Consider the following 24021-nt stretch of genomic DNA (forward strand, 5'->3'; position numbering starts at 1 on the left):
TTTGTTTGGCGAGGGTTTATGACGTCACGAACGACGTCGACGCGGAGTTTTGGAACGTAGCCAACCGCAATGGTTTTTTTAAATTTTTTATATCATATCATTTTGATATTAATCAATTATAAATGATAAATGATTATCTAATTATTAAATATTCTAAAATGATGTTTAGGATTTGTATTCGTAGTTTAACGAAAGTCAATAAAATGGAAACAAATGTTGACAGGTAAGCAAAGCCGATATGTTGGCGAGAATGTGAATGTACAAATACATATTCTGAACATTCAGGATGAAAACTAAACTTTTGTTAGTAAACTAGTGGAGCCTGCGATGATGTGGGATAAACAAGATGTCATAGACCTGCGCGGCAGGGGAGGTTGCCATAGCAACGTGTCTGGTGGTCAGTACAGCAACACACACGCACACACAGATATCGACACCGACACACGTCTCAGGTAACACAAACAATGTTACTCCAGTGTTTACCTCAATAACGGAGACGGAAGACGTCAAATGTGAGGTGAGTGTGAGCTTTTAACTTTAACTTATCAACAACAATATCGAAGAAAAATGTGTTCAAACGCTTGTATTAAACATTTAGCGAACGCTTGTTTTTTCAACAGTATTTGATTTAAATGTTAGATGTAAAAACATGAATGTCCTTACAACCATATTGACATATATTGACTGATTCTATACATACGTGACTACAGATATATTAAATATCTTATTAAGAATTGCAAAACACGTTTGCTATCACTTAGATTTTGACTAAACCTGGTACAGTTTAATGTGCAATCCCACACATATTTGTGGCATCATAATATTGAATATCAAATGCTAAAGCTTTGATTAAAAAAATAATTATTTTGATTATTATTATATTGAACAAAAAATGTTGAATATTTAAAAAATGAATGATTATTTACTTTTATTTTATAGTAATTCTTCCATTAGACTAATAATTCAATATTTTTTAAATTCGTAGTCATTTGAAAAATGTTGGTATAATAGTTAACGTTAGATGTTTCTTTTACAAAAAGAGTTATTATATATTCTAATTCCAATATTTCAAATATATATTTTTGTATAATGTTGGTTTAATAGTGCTCATAATTGATTTTTAAATTATCGGAATATTCAAATTTTTGTGTAAATAAAATATTAATTTGAAAATGGTAATTAAAAATATATATATATATTAAAAACTCAACTTGTCAATATACTAATTGTAGAAATCGATAAAATAAAAGTTAACCTTTCAATATAGAAATTATTGAATTCAATCTATTTTTTTGATGGCACTGAGATACTTTCATTCCCCATCGATGACACTGAATGTAGTAATAGAAAAATATAAGTAGAAAAAAATAAAAACATTTACATATTTTATTTAATAATAGACCAAAACCAGAAGTGTGTTTTAAAAAATTAAAAAAAGTGTGTGATATCATGTTGTCTCCAGACGTTAGGTTAATGGAGCGGTACGAGTCTTTGGGCCTGGTGGGTGAAGGCAGCTACGGCACAGTTCTAAAGTGCCGCCATCGAGAATCAGGTCGTCTGGTTGCCATCAAGAAGTTCATGGACTCAGACAATGACAAGGCGGTGAAGAAGATCGCCCTGAGGGAGATCAAGCTGCTGCGGGTAGCTGTTAATCAATTGATGTGTGGAGTGGTCAGTCTGAAACCTGATAGATGCCTTGTACAAATAGTGTCAATCACAAGACAAGCACAGGTGGATCATATTGACAGCAGATGAAAGGAATTGAATCTAAAAAAAACAACAATTAGCTTTTTCTGTTTCCTACTGGATACATTACTGCGAGCATGTCACGCAACGTTACCTCTGATGAAAGAAATACTCAGTATCAGAATCATTTATGGTCAAGTATGAACCCAGCAGGGGTTGGATTTTCATTTATGAAAAGATGAGCTATAATATAAGTTATTGAGAAACATCTTTTTCATATACTATTCCCATGTTTATAGCAACTTCGTCATGACAACCTAGTGAACCTTCTGGAAGTATGGAAGCGCCGTCGTCGTTGGTATCTGGTGTTTGAGTTTGTGGAGCGGACCCTTCTTGATGATTTGGAGCAGAACACGAATGGCCTCGACCTGAACACAAGTCGCCAGTACTCTTACCAGATTCTGAGGGCGACCGCTTTTTGCCACCAGCAGAACGTAAGGTTGTCAGCATTAGGCATTACTGGCCTTTACCGATCCATATTCATACGCCCAGGTTATCCATCGGGACATCAAACCAGAGAACATCCTCATCTCACACGGAGGTGTGGTCAAGTTGTGTGATTTTGGTTTTGCCCGCACCATGGCGTCACCTGCAGAAGGCGGAGTCTACACAGAGTACGTGGCCACCAGGTGGTACAGAGCCCCGGAACTCCTCGTGGGAGATACCAAGTATGGGAAGTAAGTCGGATTACATTTACAGATTGCTGCTCAAGATGTTAATGTGTGCTTTCATGTAGACCAGTAGATGTGTGGGCTTTAGGTTGCCTGTTTATGGAAATGTTAACTGGTCAGCCACTGTTTCCTGGAGACTCCGACCTTGACCAAATATACCACATTGTCGGGTTCTTTGGTGAGTTCTTTTATTTTTTTGATGTCTATCTTTGAAACACTTCCGGACTATTCTTGAGTAAATTTGCGTTGTGTTATTATTAAGCATTATCAGCATGTTGACCACGGACCTTCTCTTAAAGGTTTTGAGGGGTGTGGGGGCAGAAAACTGCCAAATTAAATTTAAATTTAAACCATACATATATAGCACACTAAGGGAGAAGCTGCTTTTGTCAATTGTAAGGGGACTGAAGAGGCGGCAGATAATTCAAGCATGTCTAATATTGATGGGAAAAAATGGGCATGTCCAAAACTGACTTATCAGAGGGCTTCAGGGGGGGAACTCTTTTAAGACAAAGGGAAGGGGACATGAGGGCGGCAAATACGAATGCAAATACATCTTATCCAAATATTCAAATGATTTCCATCATTTAAGCTTTTTTTGTTTACTGTAAGGGGGCAGAAAGGGAGGCAATGCTGCAGTGCTACAATTGTAAGACCCATAATTATCTCATATAAATGCTTTATAATGTCTTGTCAATGAGCGGATAATGCAGAGAACCTTCAGAAAAATGTTACCATAACATCTAAATGTTGACTCAAACACCTTGTTGTTTAACCACAGGTAACCTGACAACTCATCACCAAACACTTTTCTATCGGAATCCGGTATTTTCTGGCGTAAAACTGCCAGAAAGTTTCAGTAAGGTGTCTTTAGAACAGCGATACCCAGCAGTTCCTAGTATGGTGCTGGAGCTAACTCAGGTATTCACAAATCGGACCATCCTATTGTAGAGAAATACATTTGCTACTTTACCTCAAGATATAAATATCATTACTATTTGTTTCTATGAACGCCTTAAGGGTTGCCTTCAGATGGACCCAGAAAGACGAGCTGAATGTTCAAAACTTCTCGAGTATCCTTTGTTGATCCATGACTCTTTCCATATTAGGTAATTGAAATACAATTATGGTTGAAATATGTGTCTTTAAGTAAAGTCTTTTAACTGACCTTCATCTGAGAAACAGGTTTGTGGATGAACTGAATGCCAAGATTCAGAAAGAACACAGAGAGAACTCCACCCTTCCCAAAATAGCAAAGACACCTATTCAAGGAGTGGATGAAGAAGACAAAAGAAGCTGGAAAGGCAAAGACAGGACAATGGCGGACGATATCAAGGAGAAAATGAAACTGGAAGAAAAGATGGAGAAAGCGAAAGAAAAACAGTCGAAGATGTCTAAGACCATGCGCAACAGCTCAGAACCCTCAGTGTGCAAGAAACCTTCAAAAGGCAGCAAAAGTACAGACAGTATAGGAAAGATGAGTGTCAAAAACAAGGCAACAAAATACACAGAACAGTCGAAACCACCGAAGGTATTTCAGTTTTCTCTCAAGGAAGGTTTAAAGCCCCAGGTCAACGATACTAGCTCTAAAACAGAGAAGTCTGCAGATCATAGAGATGGGAAAATAGAAGCAAAAGAGTGTTCAGATGGTTCAATTTCCAAAGAAAACACTATGGAAGTCAATCCAGGAGGGTCAACAAACACGCAGTCAAGCCAACATCAGCCAAGCTATCATACCTCAGACACAAATGTGCCTAATATTTTGAAAATGGTTACAGAGGATAAATCCAACTGGACCTCCTTTTCTTCACCAGAACATGCAGCCAACGTCAACCAACCAACAATATTTTGTCCGAGTGCTGAAGAAATCAGGCGTTTCGATGGTACAAAGGATAAAATATTCACTTCTTTTACAAAACAATCTAAGAATACTTTGCAGAGTCAGACTAACCCAAAGACTACGGATGAAATGATGGCTGCAGATTGTACAAAGCAATTTTCACCAAAACCTGTGATGAAAAACTCGGTGGCCCAGGTGTCCAACAAAACAGGAAGTACCCCCTTGAGTTTCCTCACAGACCATTCACCAACACAGCTTTCTAAAGTTAGTATTGAGGTGCCTAAAAAAGGAAACCAGAAATTCGAAATTGATACCAAAGATTTTACCCCAAAAATCTCAAAAGTGGTTGGGGAGTGGAGAGACGGGTCTGTCAAACCCTGGAGTTCCCAACTAGTTCCTAACTCTTCAAAGGATATGATCCTCAAGACTGGACCAAAGGCTGACACTACCTCGAAAAGACCTTTAGAAAGTCATAAAAAAGACATCTCCATGTCTAAGAATAGAACATTACACAGCACAGACCCTAGACCATCTGCATTTGAAGAAACTCCTGCCAAGAAAAAAACAACTGCATCAGATCCAGAGAGTATAATTTCTGAAAGTCAGGTAACTGTTCAAGGAACAGATAACTCAGAACCGTTCCTCTGGCACCTAAAATCATCTGGCGCTTTGAAAAGTCACACACGATCTACTGTGGTTTTTATTCCAAGTTGTTTTGCTGACTCCGAGGCGGAGAACAATCCAGGACTCAGAAAAACTTTAGATTCAATTTCCTTCAACTCAGATCTCAGACCTTTAACCGGAATTATTTGCTCAAAAATGGACAACATTACTCTTTGTGAGGGTGATATTTGGAAAAACTGTACTTTTTCACCACCTCCACCTCCTGCTCCTCCCTCCGGCACCCCTCTTCTTGTGCCCCCATCCTCAGCTCTAATCATGCCACCCATGTCTGGTGTAACTTACCAAAACCAAGCTTCCAGCCGTCATCTTCATCTGTCCTCCAGGCATCCATCTTGGACTGTCAACAATAGGTGATTTTTCTTCAATTAGAACACAAATCGTTCTTAAAATTCTCATTTCCTGCTGTGGAAGCCTTTCATTTAGATAGGTAGATATGTGTTGAAGGAGGAAGTTCTCGAAGTAAAACAATTTTATTCGAAACATGATCTTGATTTCCTAGTCGGCCATCAATTAAGGCGATCTACATTGAGTCAACTGTGTCATGCCTGTAGTTATGGACTTTCATGGCTACTGGGCACACTTAAAAGGATTTTTTAGTAATAAAAGACCAACAACATTTTATTTCTAAACCTGTTAGCACACCCCATATATCCTTGAAACAGCTACTGCAAGTATTGCGATCACTAGTCTAGCTTTGTCTCCCTTAAGTCCCCTTGGGTAGATGTTTGAAAACTGGTGCCCTGCTAGACGTGTGCTACAGTACAAGCAGGTTATGATATGACCACAGTATACCAACTTTTTAAATACCTATTAGAAGTTGGTGGCTAAATGCTAGCAATCTGTTTTCAAACAGAAATTACCTTTCTTACAATTACATGCCTCGGAGGACCTTTTAGTTTCTACCATCTCCGCCAAGAGAGGTTATTTTGGACTATAAAGCAAACTGTATTATGAAGCGCACTAAGATGAATAGAATATTCCTCAAGATTCCTGAATACAGAGCCTTGTGTAGCAATACTGCAGAGAAAATTTGAACGCCAAGTCAAGACAATTTTTGAATTGTTAAAGCTGTTCTTGCTGAAATAAAATCAGCATCTTGGCAGTGGTACATGCTTTCTCAGTGCTACTGAGTGAAGTTGCATCTGACTTTTTGACCCCCCCTCACTTTAATAGGCGCCAAGGAGGCATTTCCAGTCGCCAGTCACTCTCCAGCCATTTGTCAGGTTCAAACCCAGCTCAGGTGAAAGTTCTATGCCAGATCTATGTTGACACATTTGTGATGAATAGGTTGGATTATTGTTTTCTCTCATCAGCTAAAGGAGAGGAGTGTCACCTGCGAACGACTCTCACCGTCGGACGTCTGTGGCCCAAATGAACCCAAGATAAATTGTGACGTTGAATTCCCAGACGTGAAGGTGCTGCCAGACGTGCAAGGAAGAGACGGTTGGTGCATTTCCCCTGGATGATAGACCCAGGTGTCATCATCATACATATGAGTGAGTGACGCTGTGATTGGTCCTTCTGTCGTTTAGGTAAACACAGCAGAAGTGTGAGAAAGGACCATCAACCTCTAGAACCAGCGCAGGGACCGGTTCCTGGTGTGTCGCCTCAGTCGTCTGTGTAACTCATGCTAACTCAGCCAGAAACCAATGTTAATAAAGAATGTGAAACAAACATGATCCAAAGTGCTTCTGTAATGTAATTACAACAACTTCAAAGTGTGTCAAGTTGACTGTCACGCTCTTCATTCGTCACTAGAGTCCTGAGAAGAAGCGACATTTAACCATCTCTGGTCTGGTCTGATTGGATAAGATACAAATTCCTCACTGCTGGAGGTCATCCTGTTGTTCAGTGATTTGCTGTTAGACATCAGGTACTCGAGTAGGACATCGATGATCGGTCGTCCAGGAGGCGGCGTCTTCAGGCCTGGAGGAGTTTTCATCGTAACTTCAGGCTTTGTCGGCTTGGTCTGGACTTTTGACTGATGATGCGTCGTCACAACCTGCTGGAAAGTGACAAAGATGGAAAGAAATGATCATTTAATGTGCAGGCGCAAAAGCAGAAAAAGTATTAGAAATCTTTTGTTCAAAACGTGTTCCTTCCTGTGGTTTACCCAGCAACCGAGTCCATAATGACCACTTTGTATTTGTTCATATTTTTAAATCTATATTGATACTTTTATCAGGGGTCTCTTGTTTGCAGTGGCCATTGGAAAAGGATTTTAGTTTAATGGTAGATATTTCATCCAAACTCCCTGATGACGTAATTTGCCGTAAATACTTCAGATGTTGTATTTGTGCAAAGTGTTTTTTTGGGTTTCAGTGTTCTATTTATATTCTGAAATCCTGATATTTCTTGCGACATTGTGTCTCAAGAGCAGACATGGGTAATTTAATTTACTCAGAAGCATTTTATACAGTGGCAGTTGTAGGGAAAAGAATAAAGGAGCCAAAAGTATAAAATCAAGCTGAATATGCTGAGATAATTATTTCATTGTATTTTATAACCTTCAATTAAAGAAACATCTCATGTTAAAGAACATTAAAAAATATATAAAACAGATTTTACATTTTATAAATGCTCACAAAAATGAAAAAAGGGGAGGATAAAAGTCCTAAAACAAAAACACTATATATATAAATTATTCATAAAATAGTTGCTCGTTTAATAATAATAATGTATATTTTGAGGGGTTTTACATGCAAATAACTGGTTAAAAAAAAACAAGACTGAGGAGGTTGGTACCTCACCAACCCCCCCAAGTTTGGATGAGCAGACAAGCAGCAGTGTTCTGGATAAGTTGTAGTTTATGTCATAGTTTACATGATCTTCTGCCTTCAACCTTCAACATAAATACAGCCAAGGTTCACCCCAGCGGAAAAAATCACTCAGAGTATTTCAAGCGGGTAATATTTATTTGCCATAGCTAAAAGGGAGTAATTGGTGACTGCTAATTTAAAGAATAGTCATCTTTTCATTTGTGTAGAAAATGGTACAATGTACAAGACTGAAAAAGTGAAAAAGTGGCTGAACATATGAGATGCATAAATAAGAGGACTTTTCAGTGGAATCTTATCATCAGGCATCAAATACCTTCTTGGTGATCATCGACGGAGTGATGCCCTTGTCAGCAACATCTGGAGGCGGAGTCAGGAAAATCCGACAGGAGTCCTCCACTGGTGAGCCGTCAATCTCTGGAACCTCAAAACCTAATTTATCAATGCGTTTGGTGAAAAAAAAAGTCAAAATCACTTAAAACACATAACATTTCATTGTTTATAATACAATGTGGCGTTACATGTGGCTTTACAAGTGGCATTATATGTGGTGTTACATGTGGCGTTACAAGTGGCATTATATGTGGCGTTACATATGGCGTTACAAGTGGCATTATATGTGGTGTTACATGTGGCGTTACAAGTGGCATTATATGTGGCGTTACAAGTGGCATTATATGTGGCGTTACATGTGGCTTTACATGTGGCTTCACATGTGGCATTACATGTGGTGTTACATGTGGCGTTACAAGTGGCATTACATGTGGTGTTACATGTGGCTTTACAAGTGGCATTATATGTGGTGTTACATGTGGCTTTACAAGTGGCATTATATGTGGTGTTACATGTGGTTTTACAAGTGGAATTATATGTGGTGTTACATGTGGCGTTACAAGTGGCATTAAATGTTCGGTTACATGTGGCTTTACAAGTGGCATTATATGTGGCGTTACATGTGGCTTTACAAGTGGCATTATATGTGGCGTTATATGTGGCGTTACATGTGGCTTTACAAGTGGCATTATATGTGATGTTACATGTGGTGTTACATGTGGCATTACATGTGGTGTTACATGTGGCTTTACAAGTGGCATTACATGTGGCGTTACATGTGGCTTTATAAGTGGCATTACATGTGGTGTTACATGTGGCTTTACAAGTGGTGTGAGCATTTCATTACAATTGGTGTTACTAGAGAAATTAAATCTGGCTTTACAAGTGGCATTACATGTTGTGTTAAAAGTAGTATTACATGTGGCTTCAAAAAACGGTGTCATTAGTAGTAAAAAGTAGTAACAGAAGAGGATATAAGGAAATGTGTTTTCTGTGCCTTTGAATTCTGAATCTGGTCCCACAGCTGTGTGAAGGCGTCTCTGATATTGGATCTTTCACGCATGGCTGAATATTTTATGAAGATGACACCTTCAAGGAGTGAATAGTCTTATGTCCGCCACCCTCAGGTCTGTTTACACGCTTTTTCCTTCTCATCACTACTGTTAAAAAAACATGTGGTACTCACCCAGAGTTGAAGAAACTCTTTGCTCCCTGGAGAGAAGGATGAAAATAAAGAAGGAGATGTACGACACTGTGGACATGGTAGCAAAGTTCAAGGCAACCGCTTGAGGGAGAACTAGGAGAAAATGAAAGAAGAGGGAGGAGAAGCAGAGACGTCTAGACTAGAAAGTTCCTGGGTTGCAACACCGTTGATCCAGATAATCTTCGTAATATTTAACGTTGATTCATCAAAGGAAAAACTACTTTTGTCTAAACCAGGACTCTAAAACATCAGACATGATTCAGTAAGGATGTCCAAATATGGATATTCAGGGATATTTATATTTTTAAAAGGAAAAATTATAGTTTCAGGACCAGATGTGTCGACAAAAAAATAGTCTTTTATGTCTTAAATATGCCAATCATTCGGTCATGAGAAGACATGATTGAAAACTTTCACCAGTGAAGGTGACATTTCTGTGGTCGGACAAATAGCCATCGTTTCCATGGCAGCAAGTGGCGTCCATTTATGTGCATATTCATACTTTGATTCATGTATAACAACACCAAATATAAAACTGCATCACGATATCAAGAAACATTCATTTTATATTTCTGTTTTATAATTTATTTTTATGAAAATGTTTGTTTATATAAAAAAAAAACAGGTACAACTTTGTAAAAAAAACAGAATTTAATTTTTTATTATTTAAACAAATCAATAAATATAGAAACTCTTATTTCAAAAGTGAACACAATTACAATTCTAGTTAAAGCATCAACAGGTGTGAAACGATCAGCCCAGTATGTGAAATCAAAGGAACATTCCTCCTCCAGAGTGATGGTGAAGCTCTATGTGAACTTCCTGATGAAGCGCAGCTTCAGGTAGGCGATGGTAAGGAAACAGATGGTCATAATTATGAGCGCTAAGTGGTTCTGCCAGAATCCCCACGCTGAGTAGTCCACGCCTTGCTGGTCCAGGAACTCCTCGCCTGTGCAGCTGAGCAGAGAGTTATTCTGGGATTATCTACCAGAGAGAATACAGTCAACATGAGAGGTGAGTGCTGCCTTACACAAGACCAGGAGGGGTGCTGTCGAGTCCTTGACAAAATTTCAGCCCTGTGAATTCATTTATCTGGAGAGCCTGCAAACACAAACACTCTGTCATCATCAGCGACCTGTCATGTGAACATCATGTGCGTCATGTGAACATCATGTGTGTCATGTGAACATCATGTGCGTCATGTGAACATCATGTGTGTCATGTGAACATCATGTGCGTCATGTGAACATTATCCTTCATGTTATCATTTATGTGTGTCATAGATTTTTGTGCGGTGTCACTAGTGTTCAGTTTATTCCTGTTATTACTAAAATGAATTAGGTTGCAGAAGACGTTGTACATACACTCAGTCCATATCTTGGTATACTCAAGTATTTTAACCAGGCCAACCAGTTGACAATGGAGGGAAGGTTCACCAGCAAACCTGCAAAGATCTGCAGGAGGAGACAGATGTTTAAATAGCAAAGACTTCTGACGTGTTTACGATCCACGAACCATCATGAAGACGCAGGAAATGGTCATGAAGATATTGGCGATGGCCACCACTGTCTGATCAGCGGATATAGCCAGAGCCATGGCGGTCGCCGTGTAGGCCACCAGCATGACTGAGAACATGAAGAGGAAGAACGCCTCCACTGTTGGCTTCAGACCTGCACATGCACCCAAACAACCTTCCATCAACACAATACTCGTTAGGAATAATCATACAGATGCCAGATTGAATTGATTGATAGATCTACGATGACAGAGATTTCCTAGACAATATTTAAAAACTAATTTTTCATTTCTAAAAACAAACACGGACCGATCATAAAGTAGGCCACGCAGCTGAAGACGATGGCAGGAATGGTCCTCAGTGTGATGATGTCAGACAGAATCTTTGACAGGAAGTAGACTGACAGTCTGTAGTAACCACTGATGTACTCGTGTCTGCAGAGAAGACCAAAGAAAATAAAGATATTCTTGAGTAGATATTGTCTCCCAGTTTCAATGCTCAGAAATTCATCTTTTGCATATTAGTTCAACTTAATAACAAAACTTCAGACAATGAGGGGATGACAGTGTTTATGAAGGTCATTACAGAATTTTGTTAAATCACTTTCATATCAATGAATGTCATCAGGCTTTCAGGGGTTGCTTTATGTTTTATTGAAAATATGACTTGAACAAGTCTCAAAGTCACACTTTAATATTTTAATTTTCATGTTGTGTGTGAAATTCAACCGACTCACATGAAGAGTTTTCTCTCTGTGATGAAAAGCTCGGCCGCAGACAGCGAGCTGAAGCACTGATTGACCGTGATGAAGAAAAGAGTGCCCATCCTGAGATAACAACGTGAAAAAGTGGTTGATTATAAAAAAGACAATTCAGAAAACATACATGGACATAATGATAGGAAGGAGGAATACACTATTTCAAGACAACTTGTGACTTTAAATGGTATTGTATTTCTCTTTTGATTGTTTGTCTGTCACTGTTAACTCACTAGAAATATGAGCAGGTGCAAGCTTTCTAATACTTTATATATTTGATAAACAGAGCTTAAAATCAAGTTATTAAATAGATATCAATTACATTTAAAATAAATATGTACAGTACGCTTTATATCGTAATTTATTTTTCATCAATACCTACCAAGTAAAAACCCAGTGAACTTGTGGATTTCTTGTGTCTCTTGGCTAAACATGATCCAGTTTCAATGTATTCAGGTGTTTATGACAATCAATTAACAGTGACTATGAAACCTGTTCTGGAGTCCGCTCTGGTTGTCCTGCACATCGAAGAATATGGCTCCCACTACCAGAGCGAGGAACAAAGTCACGGCGAGCTGCAGACACAGTTAACATACTTTCATTTAAGTAATACAGCTTCAGAATTCAAGTGTTTTCGTCAGTATCTTCTTATTAGCGCTTCTCATATTGGCCACTAGATGGTGTGACGGAAGAGGAAAAAAAACCTGTCCGCTTCCGTGTTCGATGTTAAAAGTGCATAAACAATATTAACCTCAAATAATACTGCAGTTACCAAGACACTGACGAACATTTTTACACATTGATGACAGATTATCGGAAATTGTAAAGATATAAGTAAGTAAGTCATTTATATTTGTAGAGCGCTTTTCCAGACCAGGGTCACAAAGCGCTTAAACAATCAAAACAATATTCAATATCAGTTCCATCAGAATATTGAATTTTTTAACTTTTCATTTTAAATGATGAAACTTTGAATTTTATTATTGAATTGTTATTTGTTTCTTTTAAATAATTTCTTTAAATAATTTCTTTATTAAACGGATGAATTCCAATAATTGAAAAATACATTTTCTGAATTTATTCTTTTTTTAAACCATTGCTTTTTAATTTTTAATAATAATCTTATTTACTTACTTTACTTTTTAATTTTATATAAAAATGTTGGTATTTAGTGCCACCAGACAATACCAAAAGAGTACTGAGCTACTTGATCAAGCCTTCAGCCAATCAAACTACGAGTTATTTTATTGAAAAATGTATTCAATGCTTGGAAGAAAAAAAATTCCAATAAAAATTAGTTAATTATTTGTAATGTTAAATTTCAACCATTCAATATTTGGATTCCACTGATTTACTTCCATAAAAATGAATCATTGTTTTGACGTGAACACTGACTTGTGCAACAGAGGTCTGGGGGTTGAGTATCAGGTTGCGAAACATCCTCTTATTGACCCATTTAAACTGGGTGAGGAAACTGGTGTTGTATGTGATGGTCCTGGAGGAGGACACTGTGCTCGTCCCCTTCCCCTGGATGATTCCCTCTACAACAAGAGAAGAAGATTGACGTGAAATTGTCAGCATCAGCGTCCAGCTTCTACTCACGCATCTCTGCTCTGGTCTGTCTGTTGTAGAGACTGCTTCTGAACTCCTCCACCAGCTTGTCTTCGATCCTCTGTTTGGTGGACGAGAACGACTCAGAGTCTGGATCTGAAACTACAAACATTCAGTCTGATATTGCTAAAACAAAGTTGCATTCTCGATGTTTTAAGTTTGTCGTAATCGTCGTCTGGATTATGTCTGAATTTTTAAATGCTAAAATAAAATTCAAAATAAGTGCTCACTAGCACTTTCTTTCTCAGTCTTCTTAGTTGAAAGTTGAAAAAATTAAAAACCATGAGGGACTCTTGTTTTAGTTTGAATCGTTATTTTTAAGATAAACAAACCTTCGTCTGCATCAGTCAAGGCTGTCGAGTCCCCGTTGATGACATCAAGAAAGAAGTCAGCAGGATTGTTGTGTGGCTCACAGGTGTATCCTGGGAAAAATCAAGTCCATCATGTTTTCCACCACTCTGCCTGGATTCAAGCTTCTTACCAATTTCAGAGAAGTACTGCAGAGCTTCCTGAGCTGGGCCATGGTAAACCTGAGTAACAAGGCATTGATGGTGAAAGAGGGAAGCTTTGCTCAAAGGCTTCTAGGTAGTTCGGAGCACATTACTTGTTTGCCGCTGACCAACAAGGTCAAGCTGTCGAACAGACGGTAGATTGAATATCGAGGTTGATGAATGGAAAGAATGATTGTTCGACCACTTCTCGCCATCCTTGTGATGAGAAAAAAAACAACTTAGACACTTTCTTTAATCTACGTTCTTTCATTATTTATGCATGTCATGTGAACGTTTTGTGTGTCATGTGATCATTTATCTGTTCTTTCATCATATATGTTTAACAAGTGTACATTATGTGTGCCACATGATGATTTATTTATTCCATGTGAACTTTGTGTGCATCATGTGATCTTGTGTATGTCATGAGAACTTTATGTGCATAATGAGACCATTTGTGTATCATTCGTTTGTCATGTGAACCTTTTATGTATCATGTGACTCGTTTGTTTGGCAAGTTATCATGTTAACATTGTGTGTTTCATGGAATCACATGACCTACAAATCATGACACACAAATGATCATGTACAGTATCTACACATCTACTATCAAACTCTCTCACATCTACCATCAAACTCACTCACATCTACCATCAAACTCTCTCACATCTACCATCAAACTCTCTCACATCTACCATCAAACTCTCTCTTATCTACTCTCAAACTCTCTCTTATCTACTATCAAACTCACTCACATCTATCATCAAACTCTCTCACATCTACTATCAAACTCACTCACATCTACCATCAAACTCTCTCACGTCTACCATCAAACTCTCTCACGTCTACCATCAAACTCTCTCACGTCTACCATCAAACTCTCTCACATCTACCATCAAACTCTCTCACGTCTACCATCAAACTCTCTCACGTCTACCATCAAACTCTCTCACATCTACCATCAAACTCTCTCACGTCTACCATCAAACTCTCTCACATCTACCATCAAACTCTCTCACGTCTACCATCAAACTCTCTCACATCTACCATCAAACTCTCTCTTATCTACTCTCAAACTCTCTCTTATCTACTCTCAAACTCTCTCACATCTACTATCAAACTCACTCACATCTATCATCAAACTCTCTCACATCTACTATCAAACTCACTCACATCTATCATCAAACTCTCTCACATCTACCATCAAACTCTCTCACATCTACCATCAAACTCTCTCACGTCTACCATCAAACTCTCTCACGTCTACCATCAAACTCTCTCACATCTACCATCAAACTCTCTCACATCTACCATCAAACTCTCTCACGTCTACCATCAAACTCTCTCACATCTACCATCAAACTCTCTCACGTCTACCATCAAACTCTCTCACATCTACCATCAAACTCTCTCACGTCTACCATCAAACTCTCTCACATCTACCATCAAACTCTCTCACGTCTACCATCAAACTCTCTCACGTCTACCATCAAACTCTCTCACATCTACCATCAAACTCTCTCACGTCTACCATCAAACTCTCTCACATCTACCATCAAACTCTCTCACGCCTACCATCAAACTCTCTCACATCTACCATCAAACTCTCTTACACCTACCATCAAACTCTCTCACATCTACCATCAAACTCTCTCACATCTACCAAACTCTCTCACATCTACCAAACTCTCTCACACCTACCATCAAACTCTCTCACACCTACCATCAAACTCTCTCACACCTACCATCAAACTCCCTCACACCTACCATCAAACTCTCTCACACCTACCATTAAACTCTCTTACATCTACCATCAAACTCTCTCACATCAACCATCAAACTCTCTCACACCTACCATCAAACTCTCTCACATCTACCATTAAACTCTCTCACACCTACCATCAAACTCTCTCACACCTAACATCAAACTCTCTCACACCTACCATCAAACTCTCTCACATCTACCATCAAACTCTCTCACATCTACCATTAAACTCTCTCACATCTACTATCAAACTCTCTCACATCTACTATCAAACTCTCTCACATCTACTATCAAACTCTCTCACACCTACCATCAAACTCTCTCACATCTACCATCAAACTCTCTCACATCTACCATCAAACTCTCTCACATCTACCATCAAACTCTCTCACACTCTTTTCTAAAACTTTCTGTTTCACAAAAGTGAGAGTACATGCTCGTACCTCTTGAGCAGGAGGAGCACTGAGTTGGCGGTGCTGGCGTCGAGACCGGTTGTGGGTTCATCCAAAAAAAGCACCGGTGGATCAATGAGGAGTTCCATGCCGATGTTGGTTCGTTTCCTCTCCCCTCCGGAGATACCTCGAATCAGTTGAGTACCTACCTGGTGAAAAAACACAAAAGCTTTCACTGACAACTGTCAAAGCTAGAAGCTAACCTTAGCAATATGTAGCATCTCCACAATTGTCTACTACAACATGGCAGCAACTGTAAATTCAACCAGTTTCTTCTGTGACTGTCTGGTCTTTCACTGGTCCTGGTCTCACCTTCGAGTCTGCCACTCGAGTCAGTCCCAGCTCCTTGATAAGTGTGTTAACCTTCTTAGTCTTCTCACTCAGAGAGACACTAGTGGGGAGACGAAGTGCTGCTGAGAAGGTGAAGTTCTCTCGGACCGTCAGAGTTCCCATCACCACGTCGTCCTGCACACGGAGAGAATACATTTTTAGAAACATGTCTTGTTATAACTTCTTAAACATGTTAGTGACCTAATTTTCAATATCTTTTTGGATTTATTTTAACACGTTAATTTCAGTGGGAAGTTTCCCCCTTTTTCTCTAACTTCAGGTTCTAAGAATGAAAACTTTTCTACCCTTCATGTACAAGCTAATCAGATTTAATAAATAATCAGACTTTTTCAGCGCCCCCCGGGGGATGAACGCGTGTCATACACTCATGAGAGACAAAAAGACTTACATTTAGGCATTTAATACAAGTTGCAATGTTAGGTTGGAGATTAATCCAAGAGCAAGAACATCATTTTTTTTGACAGGAGTTGTGGAAGTGGGGAGTCATCAAGAGAACAATAAATGGACTCACCTGCACCACATATCCCGACAGACACTTAAAGTTGGGTGGTTGAGGAGCGCCGTCAATCAAGACTTCCCCAGACAAACCTGACGGGTCTTTTCTGGCCGCCAGAACGTCCAAGAAGCTGGATTCACAGAGACAGCAGAGGAGAGAAGAAGTCAGCAGGAGGTCACATTCTTACTTATTTCACTCTGCTGGCAAACACTCACGAGGACTTTCCACTTCCTGTGGCTCCCATGATAGCATTGAGTCCTGGCTTCATGATCCCACTGTGAAAAACAAACTGAAATGAAAAGCGTCACACCAGTACAAACCCAGGCAGAGAACCGTCCCTGACACCATCTATAGAGCCTGCATATGGTAAAAATAATACTGTAAAAATAATTTAGTTTGTTATGTTTCTGATGGCTAAGTTATATGTATAGTTGAACTAGTAATAAAACAGTCAGAGATATTTTTTTGAGGTACCATTTTTTTTTCATATTTTATTCCTTTCATTTGTCTCTTTAATGCATATTTGTTTATTTTATTAAAACATTTCAAATATATGAAAAAATAAATGCTCCTTTCAATCTTAAAATAATTAAAACAATGAAATAATATAGAATTAAATTAAAAATGAAGCTTATTTTAAGGTTGTCCTTTTATTTATGTTATTCCATCATACAGTATTCCATTCTTTATTTGTCCATTTCTGCTTTTGGCTTGACGGCACCGTATACCAGTCACAGTTTATAATATGCTCCCCGATGGAAAATTTTAATTGTTACAAAATTAAAAAGCAGCTGATTGGCTTGTAGCAGGGCAGCCAAACAACTTCAATGAGACCAACTAAGAGCTTAAGAATGTTTTTTGTTAATATTGAACCAGCAGAATTTTTTTTTATAAATTATTAATTATAAGTATTTATAAAACAAACAAGAGCACTGTTAGATAATGTCTGCACATGTCAGTGAATGGAAATGTAGGGTAAACATGATTATTTGTTTTAAGTAGTAAATTCAAACTATTTTGTTCATCAGACAACGTTTTACTTGTGTTACATGTGAAGCTGAAGTCCTCACGTGGACGAGGTCATTCCTGCTGCCTTCAACTTTGAAACACTGAAGTCAATCATTAGTCCTGCACAATAAAGCACCTGCGATATCAGCAGCGATAAAATACCAGCTCACGTGACTCCAGGTGAACTCCTCGAACAAGTGCATTTTACAGCAACGTTACAACACGTTCATGACGAAACGTTTGAATAATAGAATTATATAATGTCAGCAAAGACATAAGAAAACTGTGGTTTGTATAAAATAAAACCGGTAGATATATATAAATACAATACCCATGTAGAAAATAAAGTATTTTTGTTTTGATGAATTGTAGTAACTTGTATGGAAGTGTTACCTGTATCGTTTGTTAAAAAGAAATAAGATTATATTCAATTAAAGCTGTTAACACTCATTTACACATGCTGTACTAATTAAAGTAAATGATTATGAAATAATGTATATTGAAAGCAGGAAAATTAACAGTAAATAGATTATTTTCATGTTACTATTCGATCAATTATTATTATATGATAATAATTTAAATCAACTCATATTTGTGATCTAAGTACAGTTTTTAAATTTGTCAAATTAGTAAATAATGTTACTCTGAGTCCATGTGATGCCCTGATTAAACATGTTCCTGCCAGGTGAACATCTGTGTCCTGCCTCTGTGACCATTTGTAGCTTCCAGCCAAGAATCATTGTTCCTCCAAACATCCTCAAGCTCTGGACACAGCAGGGGGAGTAAACCACAAAGAAACACTTCCTTCCTTTCACGTTTGTGACTTGGACCTATGAAGTTTACTTTCATCCAGTCACGTCACCTTAACCAACCCATGTAAACAACACCTGATTGATCTTCAGGACATTTCACAGTCAGGAGATCTAGTGAAGAGAGTGGTGGCCAATCAAAGCAGTCCTCAGGCCAGAGGTCGAGGGTCACTTTTATGGAAGTATATCAGTGTCGTCATAATATTGAATGGTTGAACTTCCAAATTCAGACGAATAAGCTTTGAATTTGTTTTCTTGACTGTGCATTGATTTTTTTTTAACTGATTGCATATACGTTTATTGAAAGGTTATTATTAATATTATTTAACAATTGTATTAAATTATTTACATATTTTCTAAATTTGTTTTGTATGTTTATATAAATATTTATATTGGATTCAAAATGAATGATTTATGAATTAAGATTTTATTATTTGAATACTGAACTTTGTGTAAAAAAACAAGAAATCATTTAAAATTATTTAACAGAATAAATAAAAATTATATAATAATAATATTTCAATAAACAAATATTCAATCAATTATTTGAAATAATACAATACTCAAACAACAGTTTCAACATTTTAAATGTTAAATTCAACAATTAATTATTCTGACGGTCCTCATATACTACAAACCAACTTAGGCTGGTTATCTGTCTATTGCAGAAGAAGGGAAAGTCCTCGAGACCATTTAAACCTGGCAGATAACAACAACAATAGTGTTGGTTGATTTGACAATACATCTATATTGTGTAAAATCAACAAAAATCTATTTAATTCTACAGTAATTCAAGTAATCCGAAAATCAGGTCACATCCATGTTAATGTTGTGACTGTTCGGATCTTTGTTATCCATCGTTTGAAACAAATTCATTAAAAAGTGTGATTTAATTATTTTGTAATAACATTTAAACTAGCTTTAATTAAATGGATTTCCTCAGCAGTTGGTGAGTCACTGTTGTGAGGATAGACTAAAAGATCAAGATGCAGAAAACACATTTAGGTTCATTAGTCAGTGATCACCATCAAAATCTGAACTTCAAGTTCACATTCAATTTTCTGAACTTGCCATGTTGAATTATGACTTTGATTTGAATTGTTATTGGTATAAAAGTGTAAAGTGCTCCAGTGAATCATGACACATGCAGGGGAATAATAAAATGACACTAGCATACAAATTAATTAAAGGGCCTGGCCTCGATTTTGATGTGACTGTGACACAACTTTTTATTTATTCATCTTTTGTCTGATCAAAACTTTCCACACTGCAGTTTCTACCCCCGAGTCTAGGGTTTGTGAATTATCTGCAGGAAGCATCCTGACAACAACCGAGGAAAATTTCTTTTCTCATAAATTTACATGAACATGCGTGACCCAATAAGAACAAAAGAACAAAATCAGTTCACAGATGATTCCTCCGAGTAGCTTCAGAACTCGGGGAGAAGTGAAATAGACTTCCTTGTCTACTAAGATTAAGCAAATAATAAAGAGGTTGATTCTAAAACAATGCAAAAGGTGTCTGGAAACCTGGCAATGGTTACTATACTAGTGTTGAGGTATTGTGTTCCTAAAAACAGACCAACTTATTATTCAAATGTATAACATAATGAACTCGGATTGAACAACATCATAGTGAAAAGTATTTTATTCTGAGCAGTAACTTACTAAGGGACATGCAGTAAACATAAAATGGGATGAATACAGTACAATAAAATACAATTATGTATAATAATAAAATTAAAGTAGACATTAAAATGTAATGATTAATTAATAAAAATTGTGTGTGTAGTTTGTAGTTTGATGGGAGATAATTATATTAAATCAATAATTAATAATAAAAAAAAAAGCTTTGGACTCACATTTCCTGTCACAGACATTTGGTAATAAGAAAAAAAGAAAAAATCCAGCCTGCAATTTATACCAAACAATGATTTTGGCCGCTTGTGTGATTGAGTTGACAGCCTGCACAAGAAGAACCATCAACACACTCACTTGAGATCCACCAGTATGTCTTTAGTGGTGGTTTTCTTCCTGCAGAGGAAGCTTCCTCCCTGCCTCACTTTGTAGTAGATGTCATGGAAGCTGACGGTGGCGCCGCGTTGCGTGGCAGAGTCCGCGCGCTGAGTCCTCTGAACACAAGATCACAAATAAATATTTTTATTCTTTTTATGTGCAACATGACGTAGTACCTGATGTTTGGAGGATCCTTTCTTGTTCATTTCCATGACGGGGGACTCTTTAAAACACTGCAGAAATATGTGGTAAAAGTTTAGTGATATATTTACTTTATATTAATTAAATTATTTATCCAGTTGCCAGTCAACCTGTTTGAAGAAGAAACAAATACAATTAAAACATGTTTTAAAGCTTCAATTTTTACATCAAACCTAATCACATTGTTAAAAAGATAATGCCTCTGTAGTCTGCGATTAAATAACGTGAGATTTTCGGAAACTTGTTTAAAAAAAATGCTGAATAGCGATCAAGAATAGCTACATTTTAAGAGCATAACACGTGAGTGATTTGAATTTTCCAAACTTCGAGAGAAAAAGTTGGATTCTCACCTGGAAAGAAAGACCTGCGGACCACCTGCACAACACACTCGGATCACTGTCCGTAGTGTATGCGTGTGTGTGTGAGATGCGTGTGAATGACAAAAATCGATGACAGTACGTCCAGGGTATGTTTAGCCCGGTTTATGACTAGAGGCGCGATAAGGCATGTCAGCAGGAGGACAGCAGTGTCAGGAGTATATCGCTGCAGTTCAACAGGGTGGCCACTAGGATAAGCACTTTCTAACCTTTTCTTTCATGGGTCACACTGGATTGGTTGGTTCTCTTCACAAACCCTATATTACAATAAAGCCAAATTTACTTCACCGGGTGTGATTTGTATTTTAATTGTTAACATGTTTTGGCTATCGTTTCAGTGGGAGCATGGCGACCAGATTCATTTCAATAATAATATTATTTTATTTGAAGATGCCTTTTTGGACACTCAAGGTCACCGTACTTTTACGTAACATTTAAAACAGCATCACATATTAAAACATTAAAAATAGAATCAATGAAAAGTGGATTAAATGGCATTGCATGACCTAAGGAATTTATTTTTATTTTTATATGAAATATAATCCAAACAAAAAGTCAGATAAGTATGACTTTTCCGCATGTTCATAAGATACGTTTTATTATGTTAAACATTAAATTATTTTATAGTACCATCAGATGGAATGTTTCTTGACGATCAAATTTTAACTGGACGTAAAAACGTGTTGCGTAAAGTTTCACGACATGTTCTACACAAGTGCAACAGCGCCCTCTCCTGGTCAGTTTTCCAATAATAGCAGGTGTTTAAAAGTTTTAGAGTTTGTTCGTTATTTTAATGGTGTTTTGGTAGTTGAGAAAATAAAAATGAGGAATATAAAATGTACAAATAGAAACAATGTTAAAAAAATGAGAGTGGAAAATATCTGAATCGCTACCAACCCTTAATAAGACCTAAAAAAAAAAAGAAGGTAATCTCATAAACGTATTTACTCTTATTTAAGAACAAATGTAAAGTATTTACCAGCTGTTTCTCTGACTCCATAATCTCTGGTAGAGGTTTCGCATCTTGCAGCAAAGACTTTTGGACACATTCACAATGTTGAACCATTTTTGTATTATTTTTATAGAAACCTTAAGCTATCTCTTCAGGTGTTAATTAGTTTCACGGGTGACAGTTCGAGCTGTTTTTCCTCGCCGCTCTAATACAACAGCACGGATCACACAAGTTTACTCACTGACGCCGCCCTGCGTCCGGAAACAGTCCCTGCACATTACTTCTCCGGAGAATGGGAAACATTCGGGTCCTGTTCAGAAATAGAACAGAGAGAACATTTTAATTGTTAATTTCTACATTCTGTAATGACAGTTGAACTAGATTTGGAGGGATTTGAAAAACAAATCCTACATTTTGTTAATTAATGAAAAGTTATAATGCTTAAATCTCATGTAATTGTTTTTGATTCCCAGAAAAATAACTCCAAATTGATAAACAATTGAACCACTAACAAGCGATATAAAAGAGGCAACTTTCTTTGTGACCCTGGTCTGGAAAAGCGCTATACAAATAAAAATTACTTACTTACTTACTTACTTACAAAACGTGAATGTGGAGTTCATACTAAACGGGAAATGTCAGTGTGGTGAAACTTATATTGAAGAAATCTAATTGAATGGGAATGTTTAGTCAATGAGAACAAACACAGAGAATGAGGTTAAATTGAGGCTCCAAAAATATCCCAATTTGACTCCAACTTCCTGTTAGTTTGGTAAACATACAAGATTTCTGGCCCCCTTTCTTAATTGAGTTTGACAAGATAATGACTCCTACATCAAGATGTTTAGTTTCTGACTGAAGGCCTGTATAGTTAAAACTATGTTACAGTAATGACAGTTAAAAAACGCACACCTGAATCATGAAATGTTTTCTCACCCTCTCTGCTAAGACAGGTATCAGAAGTGGGATGCTGAATCCAAATCCAGAGGAAGAAGGAACCAGGGTTTGTGACCAGGTCTGAAGTGTGTCTCTCAGGCATCTATAAGGCTGTTGTCTTCCTGGAAGTACAATGACCTGGTAAATTAGTCCAAATCGCCAACTTCTGATGATACAGCCAAGTATCAAGACCACAATCAAGAATCAGTTTTCATTCACTGGCTGTGTCGCAGAATGTGTGCAATGTCCAAACGAGTGCAGCAAAACCTCACAGATCACTAAGATGGAGTGATCCGTGAGCTGAACATTGTTTGCCACAGCTTTCAAAGTAAATGTTTCAATAAGGGATTCAAAAATAAAAAAAAAATAAATAAAAAAAAGAATCCTTTTGTGAATGACTTTGATACCACGTCACAGCATCAGCTGTGTTGTGCTTTGATGTGATTGTTGCCTTTAGATATGAAATGCACACTATAAATAAAGGTTGTTATATTGAATACAACCCAACTATACTTCTCTTCTCTCTGGGTTTGTAGTAGTAGGTTGAAGCAGCAGTGGGGACCTTGTTTTGGAAAAAGTGGTTGACAACATAGCGACATCACAGTCACACAGTTCCATGGGTCAAGTTCTATTTTGCTTGTGTATTCACATGGTGGAATTCTAGGCATCTCATGGCTTGTACTGCTGGTCAGTAGACCAAAGCCCCCCCCCCCCACCCCCTACAACAACAAGTCCTTTCCTCAATGTCAGCAGAAGTGTCTGAGTCAGCCCCCTCAGTGGAAACACCACAACCAGCAGCCATAAATGCACGTCCCTCTCCATTCCAAATACTACTGCTGCTGATCTTACTCTTTTTTTACTTCAAGTGGCTACATGACGCACTGCCTCTCTTTCCTCTGCTACTGTTGCCGCCACCACTGTTGCTTATCCTGCTGCCACAACCCTTCCTCCCTCTGCTGCCTCTAGTGCCACTGCTGCCGTCACTTTTACTGATTTATCTGGTGCTTCTGGTTCTCTGAGCACGACTCA

The 24021-nt window shown here is 37.7% G+C and overlaps 3 protein-coding genes across 10 annotated transcripts; 1 reads left to right on the forward strand and 2 right to left on the reverse strand.

The window, feature by feature from the left end:
- The first annotated feature begins 434 nt into the window (after positions 1 to 434).
- Positions 435 to 6574, forward strand: LOC148082838 (cyclin-dependent kinase-like 2). 4 transcript variants are annotated; one of them, XM_087790103.1, is made up of 11 exons: positions 435 to 517; positions 1463 to 1671; positions 1986 to 2180; positions 2239 to 2423; positions 2483 to 2595; positions 3199 to 3338; positions 3438 to 3526; positions 3603 to 5291; positions 6115 to 6181; positions 6255 to 6384; positions 6474 to 6574. In XM_087790103.1, the coding sequence occupies exons 2-11, from the start codon at positions 1474 to 1476 to the stop codon at positions 6563 to 6565; spliced, it is 2898 nt and encodes a 965-aa protein (XP_087646229.1). In that variant the 5' UTR covers positions 435 to 517; positions 1463 to 1473; the 3' UTR covers positions 6566 to 6574. The 4 variants fall into 4 exon arrangements, with proteins under 4 accessions (XP_087646229.1, XP_087646230.1, XP_087646231.1 ...); XM_087790104.1 differs by having other exon boundaries at positions 1463 to 1641; XM_087790105.1 differs by lacking the exons at positions 2483 to 2595; positions 3199 to 3338; positions 3438 to 3526; positions 3603 to 5291.
- Positions 6575 to 6685: 111 nt separating this feature from the next.
- Positions 6686 to 9323, reverse strand: LOC148082839 (uncharacterized). Its single transcript, XM_087790245.1, has 3 exons — positions 9238 to 9323; positions 8035 to 8150; positions 6686 to 6946 (listed from the first exon to the last, which is right to left on the reverse strand). The coding sequence occupies exons 1-3, from the start codon at positions 9311 to 9313 to the stop codon at positions 6686 to 6688; spliced, it is 453 nt and encodes a 150-aa protein (XP_087646371.1). The 5' UTR covers positions 9314 to 9323.
- A 667-nt stretch (positions 9324 to 9990) lies between these two features.
- Positions 9991 to 23068, reverse strand: LOC148082840 (broad substrate specificity ATP-binding cassette transporter ABCG2-like). Of its 5 annotated transcripts, XM_087788295.1 has the most exons (20): positions 22993 to 23068; positions 22298 to 22366; positions 20703 to 20759; positions 20506 to 20642; positions 16910 to 16969; positions 16710 to 16824; positions 16160 to 16312; positions 15839 to 15996; positions 13744 to 13846; positions 13621 to 13669; positions 13472 to 13561; positions 13131 to 13241; positions 12924 to 13069; positions 12021 to 12103; positions 11508 to 11597; positions 11081 to 11205; positions 10771 to 10925; positions 10620 to 10709; positions 10286 to 10356; positions 9991 to 10212 (listed from the first exon to the last, which is right to left on the reverse strand). In XM_087788295.1, exons 3-20 carry the CDS (start codon positions 20736 to 20738, stop codon positions 10065 to 10067), a joined length of 1920 nt encoding a protein of 639 aa, XP_087644421.1. In that variant the 5' UTR covers positions 20739 to 20759; positions 22298 to 22366; positions 22993 to 23068; the 3' UTR covers positions 9991 to 10064. The 5 variants fall into 5 exon arrangements, with proteins under 5 accessions (XP_087644421.1, XP_087644418.1, XP_087644417.1 ...); XM_087788292.1 differs by lacking the exons at positions 22298 to 22366; positions 22993 to 23068 and adding an exon at positions 22084 to 22161 and having other exon boundaries at positions 13131 to 13235; XM_087788291.1 differs by lacking the exons at positions 22298 to 22366; positions 22993 to 23068 and adding an exon at positions 22084 to 22161.
- Between the last annotated feature and the right edge of the window lie 953 nt (positions 23069 to 24021).

The sequence above is a fragment of the Callionymus lyra genome, chromosome 4 (assembly GCF_982586985.1).
Source record: "Callionymus lyra chromosome 4, fCalLyr1.hap1.1, whole genome shotgun sequence".
Taxonomy (NCBI): domain Eukaryota; kingdom Metazoa; phylum Chordata; class Actinopteri; order Syngnathiformes; family Callionymidae; genus Callionymus; species Callionymus lyra.